Consider the following 13,801-nt stretch of genomic DNA (forward strand, 5'->3'; position numbering starts at 1 on the left):
TTTAAGGTAAATAGCCTCAGTATACATCAATCAAGCCAGAAGATTATTTTGTGTACATTTACTAATTGTTTTTCTCTTTAACTGGTCTGTTTTCCAAGAATTCTATGGAACTTCACAAGCCTTTTTTTTTTTTTTTTTAAATGACAAGTCAATCCTATTTCCTTTAGGAGCATCCACCTTTTCACTTGTCAACCTCTACACCCCCACACACACACAGGAAAACATCACATCCGTTTACTTATTTGTTACTTTATTGAAAAGTCTGCACTGCTTATGCATCTGCGATGGTGACTTCGACCTCAACACCAGGTTCAATGCTGATGGAGGTGATCTGCTTGACGATTTCAGATGGGCTGTGCAGATCGATGAGACGCTTGTGGATCCTCATCTGGAAGCGATCCCAGGTTTTGGACCCTTCACCGCAGGGAGTCTTTCTGGTGGTGATGCGGAGAGTCTAGCGGCAGGCAAAGAGGAAAGACCGTCAGCTTGACAGTGACAGATTCCAAAACATTCAAGTTGGTGGATAAAGAGAAACTGTTCCCAGATCAAACTAAACCCATGTGATATCAAGTCTGTGGACAGATTTGAACACATGGACCCAACCTGGAATGGTCATGTTTTCCCTACTGTATAGAAGTCAGATTACTGTCCACTACAACTTGAACAAGGGTAAATAGTAACTATGTGAATACAGTTCAACAAATGTGATCCCAAAATCTTCAGTACCTTGGTTGGCATGCGGACAGGTCCCTTCACCTTCAGGTTCTTCTCCTTAGCACCACGGATCAGGTCGGCACACACTGTGGAAAACAAACAAAATTTCTTTAAAAACTAAAAACAACCAGTGAAGCAGGAATGCTTTTCAGGCCGTAAGCTCAGAATAGCGTATATTCCGTCGTCATGCTTTATCACGGTCAAATTCTTATCCTCACTGCTCAGGTTCACATTTAATTCTCAGAACGAAACAAAATGGGCACAATTACCTTTCTCCAGAGATTTGACATTGCGGCTGGTGAGGGTGATGCGAATACGATGAATGGCAACCTCTGTCTCCACAGGTGCCTTTCCGGTATCTTTGAAAGCCTGCAATTAAAAAAAATTAAGACTGTAAAAACACTGATGGCAACAATTTAAAAATGCTAATATTTACTGACATTAAATCCCAATAAAGTGAACTTTAAGGGAAGCAGAAGGCAATTAATGTTCCTTCTTTCATTAGTTCTGGTTTACGATATATCATACCGAAAACTGGAGCACCTAAACGCAACACCTGCTAAACTGCACGTGGAGAGCCTGATTAATTAATTACTCCGCGTGTAAAGACAGCAAACTAAGTACTAGTTATTTATTAAAAAAATTCAATAAATTAGAAAGAAAAGGAAAAACCCACGTCAGTTACAGTTTGTTTCGCAGCTGCGTCGAAACACGTCGGCATTCAAGCCTAAGCTAAAGCTTTGTCAACGCGATGTTCTTACATATAAATATGCCGAACTATGTAATGCGCTCTAGTTTCAGAGTCAATGTTACATGTTTTATGAAAGGTTCGATAATGGGGTAACATTGTATTCACGGTTAAAATAAGTTTTGTGAAATGAATGTGGCGGGATGAGGACACAGCGTTGTTTGCTGTGCGTGCTAGCTACATTACTTGGTCTAAACTTTTAAGTGCAAATTGCACTATAAGGCTGACAATCAACAAGCACAAAAGCTTTGAATAAATCTGTCTCGTATATAGTCATACCGCTCATACCGCACATACCATTGTAATTATTCCTGACCGACTTATTCGGAAGAAATTCAAGCGAACAGCGGTGAGCCAGGAACGGACGCCACCAACGTGGTCAGAACCTAGAGAAAAAGGGAGATTTGAGGGCCGCTTCCTGAATATGTTCTCTTCATCCGGGTCTCTGCTACTTCTTCTTTAGTGATAAAAACGGATCCATAATTGACAGCGACGTCTAGCGGCCACCTATTTCTATCCGCTCTGACTGACTGGGCGTTAATCGCTTGAGGGCTCGAGACGCTGATGTCCACTCGTAGCAATGTTTCCAGTAAACCACAGAACTGATGATTGATTATGATAAATAACTGGGTTTTTTGGTCACTGTCAAGAATAACTTCCAAAAAGTAATAATATCAAGACTTAACTGGCTATGTTTTCTTTTTAAAATAAAGAATTAACAAAAAAAACCTGGCAAACTTTGCTTTGGAATTTGACTGTGCTTGAAATTACTAAAACTCTTTAATGCAATTGATACCTGTACAAAAACATACTAATGTGATTAGTAATACTCACATCACCACATGCACAGAACCGAAAAAGTTGAGTCATCTATTTTGTGTTTTGTTGCAGTTCTTCATTGTCACCACCAGGATGCAGTGAAAATGCCTATTATGTACGTCACAGTTGCGCTTTGTCAAGTTAGATATAATACTAAAAAAATACGGTGTATTTTTGCTGATAATCATTGAGTATTTATTCAAGGAGAGGCATAAAGGAGCAGAATCATTTTGTATAAAAATGACAAAGGTTTATTTGATATTTAAATGAAACGATATGTCATCGTGGACCATACTTTGGCGTCTTGCTTGTCCTTCCTTCGCCCATTAAGTCCTACTAGCTGTAGGTAAGGATTCGACTTTTATTTTGAAAAGTAAAAGAGGAAGTTACATGTTGCATTGTAGCGGCCTTGATGGTGGTCAAATTCTTTAACAAGTAACGGAACCGGGCAGCGCCGGCTGGCTGCCAGACATTTGTTTTCTTAGAATTTAAGGAACCATTAGGACTGGTAACGAGTTATTGGGTTTAATGTTTGGAAAGGAGAAGAATAGTCCTTACCGTTACGACAAAACTCTTTTTCACTGTGCGTCATGACTTCCAAACACAGGCCAAGTAACAGAGGAAAAAGTTTTGCATCGCATCGTCGATGAAAAACAACAACCCAGACCTAAATGGAGATCAAACCACACGTCAAATGAAGAAATGAATTTCGGTGTCCCCGCGAATTCGCTGTTGCTTTTACGTGCCTGTGATGAGGGGGACTATGAAACGGCCCGGGGCATCCTGGAGCCCGGAGCCCCGAAAGAGTCCGGACGGCAGAGCAGGCTGCGGTCAGAGGCAGGGTCGGAGTGCCCTGCCGCGGACATGTTGTCTCTGGTACCGGTGGACTGCACGGACGAGGAGGGGAACACCGCCTTGCAATTCGCCTCAGCCAGCGGCCACGAGAATCTGGTCCGATTCTTGCTCCGAAAGGGTGCCTCAGTGGACAGCCGCAACAACTACGGCTGGACGCCGCTGATGCAGGCTGCGAGGTGGGGCTGCAGGCTGGAGCCAAGTTCCCTGTGCTCTGAAGCGCTTAGGGGACCCCTGCCCTGTCCTGTAAAAAGCAGGATGAAATATGTCTTCTCCTGTCGTTAGTTATTAAGCACTTTGATATAGACTGAGCATTTTTTCCTGACAGTTAATTAAACTGTCCTCAGGTGGGTATCTGAGTTCCAGCCTCTCTTTCAAGCTCTTTCTGAATTGTTTCCCCAGGTTTGGCCACTTGACTGTCGCCCACATCCTCCTGGAGAACGGGGCTGAGTTAAATGGTCGCAACAGGCTGGGGGCCAGTGTCCTGACTATGGCGGCTCGTGGGGGGCACGTTCATGTGGTCAAGCTCCTTCTGGAGAGTGGGGCCTTCGTCGATGACTATGATCACCTGGCCGTTGCTGCAGAGGCAGTCTCCAATGGCAACAACAACAACAGCTGCAGGTTGTCTTGTTTTCCCCAGTCTCCGAACCTGTACAGTAGAGTGTGGGTTGTGACACTGGTCTGAGACACTGACGTGGCTGTGCCTGCTCTCCCACAGCGCAGCTGGCTTTGGATCCGGTGAGGGCTGTCCGCGAGGAGGAGGAGGCGGCCGTGAATTCATGGACATCACAGCCCTGATGGTGGCTTCTCAGCATGGCCATGAGGCCACAGTGCGCCTGCTGCTGGAGTGGGGCTCTGATGTCAACTTTTCCCAGAAGACCACTGGCTGGGGGCCGCTGATGGCGGCCACCCTCAGTGGGAAGGTGGGATCAACGAACGGATGGTTGGATTTCAATTAGAAAGATGAATGAATGCACAGTTTGGGTTGTGTGACCTGGGTTATTGCAGTGAATGTCTTTGATATTTAATTTTTTAACCCACACTCGCATGGATCCTCTGGAGCAGCTGGTTGATAAGACTGTGCTTTGTGTTCTAAAGGTGGCTGTGGCTCAGCAGCTGGTGGAAAGCAGAGCTGACCCAGATCGGGTCAACGTTCTGTCCAAGACGGCTTTTGAACTTGCCATGCAGTTAAAACAGAGAGACATTAAGGCCTATCTGGACTCCATCACCACTGTCCGGCCCCAGACAGGTAGGGCCCCCTCTCCATTCCAGAGTCAGACCTGCTTTTACCACATCACCTGCTCTGATGGAGCCCACCTTGGGCCAGCTGCAGAAGAAATTAGATCTCCTTCCTTTCCTTTAACCTCCTTAACTTCCAACAGAAAGGTGTCTCCTTAGAAATCAGTGGGCACAGTTTACAACTCTGCATCTGCAGTTTACAAATCCGAGGGCGCGCATTACGAACCTTACATACCTTTCTTTCGTTTTTGAGTTGGTAGTAACTTTCAGATACCCAAAATATATGCTCTCAGACACAGAAAAAGGGATTCTCCATAGAATTGTCCCTTTAATTGCAAGGTTTTGCTTGCACAAGCATAGTAAATATCACACGGTCCTGACCAGGTCTTATAGAAAATCAGACGCTGTATCATTATTTATCATTATTTAAAACAAAGCCAAAATGCAGAAGCAAAATGAAATCCTCTATTACTGCTTCCACAGGAGTTAAGAGGGTCAAATCTAACTTGTTAACTGATCATCAGCATGTGCGGTCGCCTCTTTAAAAGCTAAAGTTTTGGCAGCCTGGTTCTCATGTGTGTTTTAACGCAGTGCAAAGGAGGAAAGACATCAGCAACGCTCTTATAGGTGTTGGACAATAAGATCATCACTTTGTTGCCAGTGTGTGGACATCCCAGTAAGTTCACCCCAGGGTCAGACTGTGCAATGCTCAGAGAAACAGGCAGAAGAGTCACATCTCCGTCTCCACAGGGTTCGGTGAGCGTGATGAGAACTAAATGCTTGGATGAAATTTGGTCGTGCAACAGGACGCTGATCCCAAGCCAAAGCAGCGAAATCTACAACGGGGCGTCCACTGTGCGCTCAGTCCAAATCCAGACCTCAGCCTGAGTGAAATGCTGCGGTGGGACTGTAAGAGAGCTGCCCGCAAACCTCAGTGAACTGACGCAATATTGCAAAAAGTATTGGGCCAAAATTCCTGCTAACGTGGAGCGAGTGATTGCTTCACGTTATCGCTGCTTAAGTGCTTCCACAAGCAATCAGATCTTCGTTTTTCACTCCCTGCTCCTGCACTTTGGCTCGGTTTTAGTTTGATGATGACAAAGTGCCGTATGTCATGTGCTGCTCATCTGTGGTTGTAATTACTCCAAAGATTTGTGTTTGGTCCTGACACTCGAAACCTCAGAATTCAGAGAGGTTGGACTCTTCCACGTGACTAAATAGTATAGAACTGCAATAATATACTAACGAAGGGAATAGTTTTAATTGATTTGTTTTAGTGAGACGAGATGCTGCGTAACTGTTGAATGATTTTTTTTTTGAAGATGTTCTCTGAGTTTTCTGTCATGTTTCACAGGTTTTCTACAGCTTCTGTGAAAGCCTCAGTTGTTAGGCTCAGGCATTTGATTTTGTTTTGCTTTCTGAGAGATTTTTCATTTCGATTCCCTGTTGCGGCCTTTCTCTGTGGAGTTTGCATGTTCTCCCCGTGATGCGTGGGTTCTCTCCGGGTACCCCGGCTTCCTCCCACCGCCCAAAAACATGCATGTTGGGTTGATTGGTGACTCTAAATAGTCCCCAGGAGTGACTGGTTTGTGTCTGTGCAGCCCTGTGATGGACTGGCGACCTGTTATGCCCCAACGCGACCCTAAATTGGATTAAGCGGGTATAGAAAATGGATGGCTGGATGGATGTTTTCACAGTAGAACGGGAGAATTAACAATTACAATGGACCACCCTCTGTGTGTGTGTTTCTCTGCAGTTAACACTGGCTTGAGAGGAAAGCCAACAGTGGATGCTTTGAGTCTCTTTGATGTTTAATAGCTCCTCTCACGGGTAGTTTTTAGACATTTAGCTCAGTTCACTGTCCCTTAAAAAGCTCAAATATGGCTTCATTGTTTGAGATTTTTAGCTGTACGTTTATGAAGGGACGCGAGGCTCCTGTTTGTATTAAAAAGGCTCTAAAATGCGGATGAAACGGATGCAAAGATGCATGCAAAAATGTTCCGGTGAAAGTTTTCTGGGTCTCTCAGTTCTCTGCTCTCCTCACTCTCTCCTTTCTGAGAGTGGTAAGATGTGCAGTGATCAGTATTTATGTTCACAACCCCCCACACTGAGCGACTGCGCTGAGTTATGTGGAGTCTGGCCAAGCGGGTGGGGGGTGGGGGGGGGTGGTGGGAATCTTGTCTGTTCTCAGTCTCTCCCTTTTCTGCACAGATGATGAGAGACGGCGACCTGATGTGTTCAGCGCTCTCAAACTGGGTGAGTTCAAACAAATGGTGAGAAGTACAGTTTAGAGCGTCACCGCGGCCGTCGGCTTATGTCGCCGCGTGTTTTCCCTCCGACTCAGGAAATTCACAGCTCGTCAAAGAGATCCTCGAGGAGGATCCCGCTCAGGTGAATTCATCCAATCAGGACGGAGCGTCGCCTCTCATGATGGCAGCAGTCAGCGGTCAGTTGGAGGTGGTGCAGCTGATGGTGGAGAAGAACGCTGACGTAGACAAACAAGACAGTGTTCATGGGTGGACCGCTCTGATGCAGGCCACTTACCACGGGTAAGATGGAGCTGTTGGTGTGCTGGAGTGTTGGATTTTTGGTTATTTTTGGACAGTATCATCATGCTTTTTTCTTTTTTGCCCTCTTCCAGAAATAAAGACATTGTCAAGTACCTGTTGAGTCAAGGAGCTGATGTCAACCTCCGAGCCAAGAATGGATACACGGCCTTTGATTTGGTTATGCTGCTCAGTGACCCAGGTAGACCTCTTTAATCATCCCTGTTGTTTATAGCCCTTTTGGAAAGTTCTGGTTTAATCAAACAAACAATTCCTTCCTAATCTATGTTGATCCTTTTTTGTTGGAAACAGCATCACCTTTTTAGCATTTAGAGTTACTTTCATTGGACTGAACAATACAGACCAAACTCTGGCCCCTGTGTGCTTTTTTTTCTTCTTTTCTTTGGTAGACACTGAGCTGGTCCGTCTGTTGGCTTCAGTCTGTATGCAAGTAGACAAGGACAAGTCGAAACATCGCGGCAGAACATCAGTTAGCCGCTCCAAAAGCAGACAGTCTCTCAACAACGTCCCCATGCCGCCTGATGACAAGGGAGGCCTTAAGGTAAAGAGGTCGAGTCATTCCAATGGTGTTTACTTACGATATGACTTTATCCACAGTACCATCATTTTTATGAATAAAAAAGGGGGAAAAAGGTCACAGTAATGATATCTTTGAGTAAACCCTTTCGCAGTCCTGGTGGAGCAGGATGTCCAATCGCTTCCGGCGGCTGAAGCTGACTCACACCCTGAGGCACGGCCTTTCGACCAGTCGACTGGCGCCATTCCCAGACAACGCTGAAGCTTCACTGGATGCCACAATGAGGGCGGGCATGAAGCCTGATCCTGTCTCCAACGGGGCGCCTGCACCAGCTGCTGCCTTGGGGGCGAATGATGCCAGCAACACCTGGGCAGTCAAGACCAAAGACGCAGGTCAGCCAGGATAACTCACTCCATTCATAGTCCTGAAAGATGACATCAGGGGTCGATAACGTGTTTAGTTTAAGTGCAGAAGTTCTCTCCACGGGTTTCCTAACGGCACGTCGTGTCCTTTTTAGCAGGTCACTGCAGATCATCCTCAGAAAAGGAGGACTCTCTAATAACCACGATGGTAAGAGTTCCCGCTTCAACATAAACGCTTCTTAGGACAACTTTTCAAATTCTAAGTAACTCTCTCAAACAGGCTCCAATAACAAACTGAAGAAGATGCCTAGACTTGTGATTTTGAGTAGACTTTTACAGTTAATGCTTGTTTTTCCACATTTTACCGTACATACACCCTTCTGCTTGCACCGAGAACCCAAAAATCTCTTTGGCGGAGCGTAGGCGCCGTCGTCTTGATTGCCTTAACTGGCTGTATCTGTGAAAGTGTGAATAAGAACAATTATGCATCAAACCTACATGAAGGATCGGTGGCGACGAGAGGCTCCCCGCCGTGTCCCCTCCAGTCAGCGGCGTTGGAACAAAATGCGCCATCATGGACTCATGATCTGTGCCCGAGTAGAAAGTAATAACTGTCCGTCACAGAAGGGGGCCAAATATGTACTTTATTCAATAAGGGGAAACTGGCGGCCCAAGCAAAACAGTGTTTCTATTTTTTAAGGGCTTTTTGGCTCTAGTAGCCTTTATTTGAAAGATACTTGACAGAAAATGGAGGCAGACGTGCATCAAAGGGCCCAGGGCGGGGATCAAAACCTGGCCAGCTGCGTCAGGGGGGCTTTGGCCTGTGTGGATGAGATTTTTTGTTTGTTTTTTTGGCTCTATGTGATTTTTGTGAAAAGTGTTGCCTGTTTTGAGAAGGTGTGCTCGCATGGTGTTGGTGAAATGGTTCAGTCTGTAGCTTAAATTTGGATTCAGACACTAAAACAAAGACATCAACAAACAAGAACTTGCTCGGGTTCAAACTCTGACCACATTTTTCATCCCTGCTGGATCCCAGCCAGAGTTGCACCGTTTGTTTGACTGTTTTTGCCTCGTTGGATCGGCGTAAACAGTGTTTCTGTTTGAGCTTTCTGTTCTTATGCTACAGTTCTAGGAAAGGATCCCACGTCGCTTTTGATTCAGACTGTATCTTTGGAGTGTGTGTTCAGGATTTGTTTGTAAGTGAGCTCTTTTTGTGACACCATCGCTCCTTTTTTTCCTTACTCCTAAAGCTGAGAAGTGGCGCTCCACTAACCCGGCTGCCGAACGACAAGCTGAAGGCAGTGATTCCTCCTTTCTTGCCTCCGTCCAACTTTGAGCCGTGGAACTCGGACCGTTCGCGCGTCCTCAGAGGAGGGAAAAGCGAGGTGCCCCGTCTGCCCATGCCACCTCAAAGGAAACTCAACAGCAGTGGGAACTCTGATATTGTGAGTGGCTGCGGGTGCAAGGGAGAGTGTTCGCTTGCTGCTGCTGACTCTAGTTGTGTAGTTATTCTGATGCCTTCTATCCTCTCTGACTCTTGATTTAACAGACGTCTATCAGTCGTGTGGTTAACAGGTCTATTAAGTTTCCCAGCATCCCAAAAGGACCGTCCTCATCCTCTCCCTCTAACTCTGGTCACTACCACTCCCCCCACTCCTCTGGAGGCTCCAATGGAGTGGCAGGGCTCAACCGAGACTCTCACAACCGTTCAGGTGCAGGCAATAGTCTGGATTATCAGTTGAATATGTGCATTTTGCAGCTGTACAACATACACCTGTTTCTTCTTACACCAGGGGGCAGTGCAGACAGTGTTCTTTCCCAGATAGCAGCTCAACGTAAAAGAGCAGCTGGTCTGATCGACGCAAAGGCCCAAGCTCCAGAGAAACAGCACAGCCAGACCCAGAGCCCACCTTCTCTGGCAGCTTCAGCACCTGGCCTGCCACCGCCTGACATCAGCCTTCCTGACATCCCCTCACACCCCAGCCTGGTGGCCTCGGACATCCACTCCAGAAGGGTTTGTGCTCCGCATCCTTTCTGACACGAGCATGCTTCCAAAGTTGGAAAAGAGAAAAGGATGTCATCATGTCATTGAGTGAATCCATCCATATTTGTCCTCCTTTATAGAAGATGGAGCTAAAAAAGAGGCCTCAGTCTGGGAATTCCTCCACCTCCAAGAGCACATCACCCACTCTGACTCCTTCTCCGTCCCCGACACCCAAGATTCCTTCAGGGCCGGGGGACTCTTTGTCCTCAGCCTCGTCTCACCCGCGCTCCAAGAGCAGCGGCGGCTCCAGCAGTGGAACCATCACCGATGAAGGTGATATCATCATTCTGAGCCTCTGTGTCGTGGGGGCTGTGACATGAAATATTCAACACTGAAATAAAACGTTCCTGATGAACCATAAAAGAAAGCAGAACAACCTGCAAACATTTTTCTTTTCTTTTCCAGATGAGCTGTCGAGTATTTTGAAGAAACTGTCCCTTGAGAAATATCAGCCTATATTTGAGGAACAAGAGGTATTCAGTTTTTTTTTCTCCAAGAGGAAGAAAAACATTTTCCTTTAAGTATAAAATCTGACTTTTCCTCGCTGGTTTCGACATGTTTCATAGTGTTTCTCCATCTGTGTCTCTCCTCCCTGTTCTTCCAGGTGGACATGGAAGCATTTTTGACTCTAACAGACGGAGACCTGAAGGAGCTGGGCATTAAAACAGATGGACCCAGACAACAGATCTTAGCTGCCATATCAGAGCTGAATGCTGGGAAGGTACACTTGGTTCAGCAGTGTGTGTGTGAGATTATACTTTCAGTGCTCTTAGTTTTCCACTGGAGTCTTGTGTCTTCCACTTGTCTTGATAAACTGCCTCTGCCAGCATGAATAGTCTGAATTACTTTGAACATGGATTGAAGTTGGATTAATTCCACTGGGAAAGTATTGCATTGCATGATTTGTAACGCTACTGCCTGGATGTCACCAGGGCAGGGAGAGGCAGATCCTTCAAGAGACGATCCATAACTTCCAGTCTTCCTTTGGCAGCAGTGCCAGCAACCCGAGGCAGCCGGGACAGCCACGCTGTAAGTGTGAAATATCCAAACTGCGCTGATGGATAAACTGTTGACAATCCAGCCAAACACATGATCTCATTTTGTTTGTTTCATCAGCTCCAACAACTTGGATGAGACACCAGGTTCGTTCCTCCAGCAAGAGATAGCCTGGCAGCCCTGATGCCCGCCAGGAGGTTTTACCAGAGGTACTTAAAGTAAACGTAGAAATGCTGGGGACTCCCTGCCAAGGTACGAGTAATATGGAGCCTTCCGTTTGCCAGTGTCCCAAACAAGCCACGAGAGGTGTTTGGCACAAGAGGACGTTGCAGCAAAGTACGCCCTGATAAAGTGCTTTTATAAGACACTCCTGGACCAAAGTGCCCTCAAGTGTTCCTGTTCTGGAGTCTAAAGCAGGGAAAATGCGGCAGGTTAGGCTCACTTCAGTGCCCCGATGCTTCCACCAAGGCTCGTGATGTGTGGCAAATGGATGTTTTTGCCATTTTCTTGATTCAAGTCGCCACATCTGCTGCTATAATGCGGCGTATGGGTTCAAGAGAGGCATTAGAAAAGTGGGAGCGCTGAAAGACCAGAATGTCAGCTGGGCAGAGGGAATAAGTTGGAGCGACGACAATGCGAGAGATGTTTCAAATTTGTTATGACAGCGGGAACGTAAAGAAAAAAATAGTCATTTGTGCAACTAATAGAATGGGTATTAGGTGTGAGCAGGACTGTGATTAGGATTTAAAGGGAGATGCTACGATTAAAACGGTGCACTGATGTGGGAAGCAAAGCCAGCAAGAGGAAAAAGACACAAGCCGGCCTATTTGATTTAGTCAGTCAGTCTCTTGGACTGCTTTTACTTGTGTTTTCATGTGTTGGACTGACAAACCACTATGTACACAGAGGATTTATGCAAAGACTGTGCTGTCACGTATAAATAATCATTATTATGAAGTTTTAATGCGTTTTTGCTGTTTAACATCTTATTGGACCTGAGATGACAGCACCAGCAGAAACACGTTAGCAGCGTTTTAATGAGGAGGATAAATTTCCCTTGGAAGAAGTGCGTTGAGCAATATTTTCCACTCAGCCTGTTCTGTGCGGCTCGGCCGTTTAGCTGCAGCACGGAGACAGATGGGAGTGCTGTGTCATTCCTAAGCTAGCAGGTACTTATCGTAATCCATGTCTTAAATGATTGACTATGGCTGTGTTTGAGATTGGTCGGTGACACAGATGTCACACCCTGTTTGGTGTCGTAAACATGAAGAGCACGACGAGGTAAACAAGACAACGTGAGTCCAAAATCAAACTAGAAAAGGAAGTGAGCCGAAAACGGACTGCATTAAGTGTTCCTCAAGTTTGATACTTGGAACACGGATTTCATGTCCACAGCATATTACAATCTGTGATGTGCAGATAAACAGGAAAGTGATTGTACTGACTGGAGTGCAGCGATGCCTCCATTCATTGGACATATTTAACCCAATGACAGCCCCCTTTTCCCCTTTTTTAAACTAAGTGCATCATGTAGTCTCTCTCATAAAGGTTGGCCTGTAAATGTTCTTGATGAGGTGATGTCAGAAAAAAGAGGGTAAAATCAGCTTTTGATTGACAGTTTTGTTGCCCAGACAAACTGAGTAATCAGGGACAAAAGGCCTTTGTTAGACAGGAAACTAACAAGACATTACGAGTCTTTTGTGACAGCCGTCGGCGTCGCTCCTCATCAGTAAGTCCTTCATATTAGAGGAGCCAGACAGATGTCATTCCTCACTAAAAGACAAATTACAGCCTGATAGGAATTTGCCAAATGACACTTTGCGAGGGAAAATCACCTGATCTGATGAAACAAAGATTGAACTATTTGGCCTCAGTTGTCATCACTGTGTGTGCAGGAGCCCTCCCCACAGGCAGGATAAAAGGAAAGATGGATTCAATAGAATACAGAACAGTCCTGAGAGAATACCAGGTGGAGTACTCAGGATCAAGTGGGACCAATATTTATATTTTACAAGACAAAGACCAGAAGCATACCGGCAAGAGAATAAGAGACGACGCTTGCAAAGTCCAGTCATCCAGCAATGCACCTGGGGAGAGAAATAAAAAATGACCACACAGTGACACTCCTGAGTGATTTTTGGAAAGGTGAACTGAGCCTGTAGGATCATCCTGGAGAAGTACGGCTTGACAGCTTGGTTCCTATTGAAAAGGAATATTTGATGTATTCTGTTTTTAATAAATTCCCTCCAACAACTTCTTTTCTTTTTCGTTGCATTTAGTTTGAAAAATGCGCAGGGTTCATTTGAAGGTGACAGCTGTCCGTGTGAACTGTAAAACTGTCTTCCTTCCAGAAGATGGCAGTGACCTCCTGCTGGTGCAGTGAATTATCAGCAGCTTGGGTCAGAGCTCTGGTCTGTGATGCTGTGTTCAGCTTCACCTCGAGATCCAACCGTATGTGGTTCAATAAATGTAACTGTTGCTGCTGCTGCAGCCTCCGCTGCGACACTGATCGGTGCAACCAATAAAGCCAGTGACTGGCAAAGTAAATTATATTGAGCTTCTCAACACATTGCATTGTTCCGGTGGGAAATCTTCAGTGGCAGAATTCATGTGGAAGTTAATTTGACGCCAGTCAAGTCCAGCCCATAGAGGCCCTGCACGGCACGACCCACAGGACACGAAGAATCCACCGGCAACATCCTGGGGCCACACACCCACAAGAGTTAGAGGGACATTCAATCCCAAATCAAATTGATTTCTATCAGAAAAATAGCAGATATTCTTTTTTTTCTTCCCCTTTTTTTCCCTTCCAAATAACTCTTTTGAAACCCTTAAAACTTGCTCAATAATTCTGTTGAAATTTGTCCATTTTACCCACACTTTGCAGAAGTGACTTGATGAATAATTCCTCCATGACTATTATTTGGGAAATCGCCATGATTA

General features: G+C 45.6%; 2 protein-coding genes across 2 annotated transcripts; one reads left to right on the top strand and one right to left on the bottom strand.

Annotated features, from left to right (window-relative positions):
- Positions 1-229: 229 nt before the first annotated feature.
- Positions 230-1,906, bottom strand: rps20 (ribosomal protein S20). Its single transcript, XM_072378352.1, has 4 exons — positions 1,760-1,906; positions 984-1,083; positions 727-800; positions 230-454 (listed from the first exon to the last, which is right to left on the bottom strand). The coding sequence occupies exons 1-4, from the start codon at positions 1,760-1,762 to the stop codon at positions 272-274; spliced, it is 360 nt and encodes a 119-aa protein (XP_072234453.1). The 5' UTR covers positions 1,763-1,906; the 3' UTR covers positions 230-271.
- Positions 1,907-2,716: 810 nt separating this feature from the next.
- Positions 2,717-13,111, top strand: LOC140284666 (ankyrin repeat and SAM domain-containing protein 6-like). The gene is made up of 18 exons (XM_072378592.1): positions 2,717-3,312; positions 3,536-3,754; positions 3,852-4,056; positions 4,232-4,382; positions 6,584-6,628; positions 6,717-6,921; positions 7,014-7,120; positions 7,329-7,480; positions 7,611-7,848; positions 7,974-8,026; positions 9,069-9,263; positions 9,368-9,530; positions 9,612-9,832; positions 9,943-10,135; positions 10,268-10,335; positions 10,467-10,583; positions 10,795-10,891; positions 10,979-13,111. Exons 1-18 carry the CDS (start codon positions 2,984-2,986, stop codon positions 11,026-11,028), a joined length of 2,808 nt encoding a protein of 935 aa, XP_072234693.1. The 5' UTR covers positions 2,717-2,983; the 3' UTR covers positions 11,029-13,111.
- The last annotated feature ends 690 nt before the right edge of the window (positions 13,112-13,801 follow it).

The sequence above is a fragment of the Leuresthes tenuis genome, unplaced genomic scaffold (genome assembly GCF_036924035.1).
Source record: "Leuresthes tenuis unplaced genomic scaffold, fLeuTen1.0.hap1 SCAF_24, whole genome shotgun sequence".
Taxonomy (NCBI): Eukaryota; Metazoa; Chordata; class Actinopteri; order Atheriniformes; family Atherinopsidae; genus Leuresthes; species Leuresthes tenuis.